This window comes from Acyrthosiphon pisum, chromosome X, assembly GCF_005508785.2.
Source record: "Acyrthosiphon pisum isolate AL4f chromosome X, pea_aphid_22Mar2018_4r6ur, whole genome shotgun sequence".
Classification (NCBI taxonomy): Eukaryota; Metazoa; Arthropoda; class Insecta; order Hemiptera; family Aphididae; genus Acyrthosiphon; species Acyrthosiphon pisum.
The window spans coordinates 72,556,673-72,563,146 of record NC_042493.1 but is presented as its reverse complement, the minus strand read 5'-3'; the positions used below and the strand labels follow the sequence as shown (position 1 = coordinate 72,563,146).

The 6,474-nt window shown below is 25.8% G+C and overlaps 1 protein-coding gene across 1 annotated transcript in view; it reads right to left on the bottom strand.

The window, feature by feature from the left end:
* LOC100575304 (gamma-butyrobetaine dioxygenase) overlaps positions 1-2,507 on the bottom strand; it is a 5,681-nt gene extending 3,174 nt beyond the window's left edge. Inside the window, exon 1 of the mRNA XM_003242748.3 lies at positions 2,466-2,507. Within this exon, the coding sequence (XP_003242796.2) occupies positions 2,466-2,507 (42 nt within the window). The remainder of the gene's footprint in view (positions 1-2,465) is intronic.
* Between the last annotated feature and the right edge of the window lie 3,967 nt (positions 2,508-6,474).

Here is a 6,474-nt window from a genome sequence, read left to right as displayed (position 1 = left end):
GAAAAATATTAAAAATACATAGGCACAATTTTTTTTTACAAGCATTTGAAGTTAAAATGTTGACAAAATTTATCAAATTTAAAATTGAATAATTATTTTGTAGTTAAAAATTTATAAAATGTTCAACTTTTATATCTAAGGATTGAAAATTTAAAACAAGATTCCACGTAAATATTTAATTCTGTTATTAAAAATTCTAAGAAATACATAAGCACAGTTTATTTTTGTAGTAATTTTAATTTCAAATTTGGACGAAATTACATATTAAAAAACCGGGAATAACTATTTTAGCTATTTTGTTTAGAGTGTATAATATTATTTGTGGGTACTTGAAACTTCTAAAGTATACTATTATATATCTATGATAGTACTACTGTTTGTTGTTGATGTATAACGCGACTAACGCGTTACCTAATGGATATTGTGATACCTATGATTAATTTGGAATTTATTATTGATCCCTATTATAGGTAAATTTTTTTTGATACTATAGATAAGTATACCTATAATAGGTATGTCTAATACCTACTACCTAGTCTGAAAAACTGTCTCCGCTCTGAATCGTTTTTCTTATACAGTGATATTATATCATTGAATTCAAATTTAATACTATCCATTATACAGTGACCCACTTTTAACCTACTGTACAGCAGAGTGACATCCACTTACCCACCTTTTTTTTTTTAATATTATTATTTATTTCAATATTTTAGATTCTGAGATGAGCAATGAATGTGTTGGTTTTAGATTGATGCGTTTCTACTTTTTCAAATACAAATTGTTTATGTAATGTCTTGTCTTTCAACATGAATGAATAACATTGATTGTTATTTTATAGTGTTATTTATAATTTGTATTAGTATCTACATAATTTTTATACAATTTCGAAGCTTAGGATGATTTAAACATAGTTACGTATACATATAACGTGCCTACTTTAAATCTACATTAAAAGTAAATGCTATCAACCTAAGAAATATTATATAAAAAATACTTAGGATAAAATTGGACAATTGTTGGTAATTAATTTTTATAATTTATTGAATTTTTGTCTATAATGGAGTTTATTAATGATTAACAAGTTGCTATAATGTTATAATATACTTTTGTCTATTTTTGTAGCACGTCCAGACAAGGCCGCTCTGAAAAATCAAAAACTAAAAGCGGCTTAAATTGAAATCAACGTATTAACAGAATACACCTGTGTTATTATTATCTAGTCAATTTGAAAAATTAACAAATTTTATTCATGATATGACCATGAACATAATATGATTTATGCATATATGCATATAATAATTATGTCATTACATTTATAAATGTATGGATATGTATTCTAATTTTTATTAGTTATGTACTTATGTATAATATATTATATTTTTATCTGGAAATTTTTCATGTAAATCGATAAAATAATGTTTATATTTTTATTTGGTATAAGAATATTTTAACCTTCAACTAAAAACTGAAGAGCTGTTAAGGTTTTATGAAAATAGCCATAATGCGTTAATTTTTTAAAGACCAACAGACAACAGTACCTACCTTACAGCTATACTATTTGTGGTATTAATTAAAATTTGTTTAAATATGTACATATTTGATGTATACATATGTTTATTTATACCTGCCAGTTGGCTCCAATATTATAACAGCATAGATTGGAATGTTCCATAAAATCTAGCTTATAATTATTTTTAACATAAATATACCTATACATAGGTACATAGGTACATAAGCAAAACTTCCATTATAAACACATTTAATTAGTAACATTGGTAATCATTATAATAGATACTATCAACCTATTTAATTAATTATTATTAATGGATGCAAACATTTTCTATTTACAATACTTTATTATTTTGTTACCTATGTTAATTGTATGTTTAATAATTCCATTTGTTTTAAATACTTCCATTTTTATTAGTTTTTATTGTGCCGAACGAACTTATTTTGAATCTAGATTTATTGGAATTGGTATTTAGTAAATTTTTATACTTTTTATATAAAATATTTATTTTTCACTAAAATTTTAAGCAAACTATGTATGCATAAATTGTTATAAATTAAATAATACTTAACTACCTACTGCTGTGTGTGTTAAAACAATATATCTGTACATCTTTATAGTTATAATACAATGTTTTCATCTGATTCTATAAATATTAACAGTACCTATCTACCTAATTTTAACAATTTATTTTACAATTATATCTAAAAAAAAAAAAATGTTTATTTGTAATATGTTTAAGCATATACCTAGTATTAAATATAATATATAAGTGTACAATTTCAGAATAAACAATTATTTCAATCATTATATAGATAAGTAAAATTATTGTATACATATTTAAAATAAATTTTATCGGTTTATTGATTATTCCCTTCTATTAGGTACTATGTTGTGTAATAAATATATTATTATATTATTGGATTTGTAAAAGACGTACCAGTCACCTATGTACATTCTTCATAGTTTCCATGAAGTGATGGAATGCAGTTGCCATTTATTTAGTTTAGATTTTGGAAGTCTGCATTGCATGCTGCATGCACAAGACTTCTGGATAGGTGTAAAAGATTTGAAAGTGTTAAAGTCTTTGGTTATAATAACTGTTTTGTTAATAAACGAGTAATAAACCGTGTTTTGAATTCCTGTTAAACTGAGAAATCAAGATCTATAAATTTTTATATAGGTATTATAGATCTTGCTGAGAAATAGCTAACACATTGTATAGGCACAGTTATATTATAACATATTTTATGATAAGATATGTATTATGTATACTGGTAACGTGACAACAAGACTGGACGCTCTGGTGGAATTTGCAGATCTAGCGATAGTTAGTTAAGTAGGTACCTATATATAGAGACGACCAGGCAGAACCTCATTTTGTTATACAGAAAATACATGTAATTAGTTTTAATAATATTATATATAATTTGAAGATTTGTAGTGTGGATCATGACGTGAATGTTCACATCAATAAATTAAGTCATTAGCTGTGTTTACTGTTGATTCATTGTGTTCAACACATGACATATTTTGAAAAATACCATCAATTTATCATTATTATTGAATTTAGTACATAGTGGTGACCATATTTTATTAAGGATGGGAATATTGAGGAACAACAAGAAAAACAATAACCATTATCTTACAAAATATGTTAATTTATTATGAATAAAATATTTGTAATGGAAGAGAATTGTATTTTGATGGTAAATAGTGCAATATGTGTTTATTATAGAGATTATCATATTTTGTATGGTGGCAATAGTTTTTTCTTGTCTTCGTCAATATTTTAATTGTTTTTACTGATTTGGAAAGTCAACCATAAAAGCTATTAAACAACAAAGGTTTAAATAAACCATGGTTTATCAGTAGAGACCGGATTTATATGCACAAAAAGACCTCAAAATATGCTTCTAAAAATGCTCTAATATGCTACAAAATGTGCATTTATTTTTAAATATGCACTTACAATTGAATCAAAAACATTTTATTTAAAATTATGCAAAAAATAAGTATTAATTAATTAAGTAATAAAAGAGGTATATAAGGGTTTTAATAGTATAAAAAAGTATATTTTTGTCATCTTCACTAAGTTCTTCACCATTTAATGTTATTTATATTCAATCTATAAAATATTAGCCCTGATCGGCTTCCGTCGAACACTTGAACTCTATTATAGGAACAACAAATTTATTTATATGTTATTTATATATATATGTATATCATCTTTTTTTGGCAATAATGACAGGTCGTATTATTATCGATATTATTATTATTTTTTTTTTTTTTGAGAAAAATTTACAATCTATACCTTAGGCACAATAGGTAAATGTGGTACAGAATATACATATAAGGTATAAAAACAAATTAATTTTAATAATAATAACAGTTTACAATAAATTATATATTACATGTTACATTTAATGAGAGCAGCCACCCATTAATGACACTTTCGCTCGTTTTTTTTTTTTATTTCTATAATATGTATTATATTTTTTTTTTTTTTTTTTTATGAATATACTTAATTTTTTAGTACTTGATTTATACAAGCAAGTCACGGCACCATTTTCGTTTTAACCGTCTTGGAGGGTTTCCGGGGATAGTTGGGGTAGAGAGATTTCTAATGAGCGGATTGGGATGAGACGATGAAACGATTGTAATATCATTGCTAATTTAAAAAAATTTGATTCAGTCAATTGAACTTAGGAAAGATAAAATACTATTATAATCACCCCTATACCAGACATTGGTTTCTTTGAAAAAATATAGCAGAGAGGGTGTATATAACTGAGTGTAGCTGACATTAATAGGAGGATGATAATTATCAATAGGAACTATGGCATCCTTATTTAAAGATATAAAATGAGACTTAAAATTGGATAATATAAGATTAAATATTGAACAATAGCTATTGATGATTGTATTTATTTGAAATAGATTAAGAAATGCTAGGTTTTCCAAAAAAATAGCTTCAGGAGAAGATAGGTTTAAGTTAGCATTTAATGGTGCTTTATTTTAATTTGGTAAATTAAAATTACCAAAAAGCAGAAAATCATAATTTAGGCGAGAAGAAATTAGATTATTTAAAATAGAAAAATATTCATTATACAAAGAAGATAGAGAATTTGGTGGTAAGTAGATACGACCAACAATTACGTTTTTGTTTATCATTTTAACAGAGACAAGGCATAATTCTAATGATTTTATATGAATATCAATAAGTGAGAAACATATTTTTTACTGACTGCTATTAATTAAGACACCTCCTCCTCTGGTTGATAAGCTAGAAGCAGATCGATCACATCTATAAATTAAAAATTTCATAATTTACAAGACCAAGTTCAAGTGAGCTAACATTATTATGAACCAGGTTTCAGTAAAAGCTAAAATGTTAAAATCTAAAAAAAAACTGTAATGGTTTTCAATAAATTAAGTTTAGTATTTACTACTATTTAGACCTTTTACATTTTGATAGTAGCAGTTGAATATATTGTGAATTGAAGTTAGTTTTATGAATTAATAATTTTTGGAGTGTATTTGATCTATTTGATGATGAAATCCTGTTCTCTATTAGATTGACGGTTGAGAAGTTCCCCCGGCGAAGGTTTGACATGTACTCTTGTTTCGGTTTGATCTGATCAGAAGAGAAGCGAAGGTCTTTCCATGTAGAGTCTGACTTTAATTTATTTTGACTTGAGAATACTTGATAATTCAAAAATATCTTTTTGATCTGAAAAACATAATTTTACTAGCCGAGGTTTGGTAGTATTAGAAGAAGATTTATCCAGATGAGTGACATAATTTGGTTTTGTCTTTAATTTAAGAAAATCAAGTATGTTTTGAACTGTAGTGGAATCAGAACTTGTATAGGTTTAGTCATTTAGAGCTTCTGGTAAATTAAAGAGTAACACATTTTTCAGCTTTGATTGTCTGTCTATCATCTCAGATATTAGGTAATTCGTCATTAATTGAAACTGATGATTTTGTTTTTGACGATTTAATTTTCTTGTTGAGATGGTAAAGTACCTAATTGTGTGGTATTTTCCTGAATTTTACTAGTAAGAGCTGTTAATTTATCAGAGAGAGTATTGATTAGCTCCAAAGGCATAGGCGTGCGCAGACCTCTGAGTCAGGTATGGCTAAATTCAATCTGATCACCCACCATCTTACCATGGTCACACAAGAAAAAAATTATAGACATTTTCACTACAAACTTTTAAGTGACCCTTTTGTTGGTGACTGGAAAATGTAAGCAATCAGTTTTCATTATTTCACACATACAAAATTCATTAATATTGATTTAAAATTTTAACCAAATATAATCTGATAAAACAATTTATTCAAAAAACTTTCAAAATATAATATATAGTATTAAAAATTGTCAATTAACATTAATATTTATTTATTATTATAAATCATTCATGGTAAATCGACTTTAGGGCTATTAGTTTATGAGATAAAAATATTTAAAGTTTAAATGAGTAGAGTAGTGGACGTAAATTTCACGAGGTAACCTTGTAGGTACCACTGAACTCCGTTTATCTAAACTTTAAATACTTATAACACTCGCTTTAAATTTGATTTTTATGTATCGAAATACTTAAAAAAATATTCTGCTTTGGAATATTAAATTAAAACTATGATGTCATTAAAAAATATTTTTTAATAACAAAGTTGTTTTGTAAACGACTTGAAACTATGAAAAAAATAATTTTCAAAAACAATTACACTTTTTGATATTATGAGTGTTCAATTTTAAATGAATCACTCTGTATAGTCTCTCGGGTAAACATAAACGTTTTAAAAACTAAAAGGGCTATACCTCCTTTTAGTCATATCTTCATAAGGTACCAACCCATTAACGTATAAAAAAAATCTCAGGTAGGGCTAAAGCTCAATCAGCCATACCCATGCGCACGCCTATGTCCAAAGGCCAAGTAGAATCATTTTCCTACCAAAAA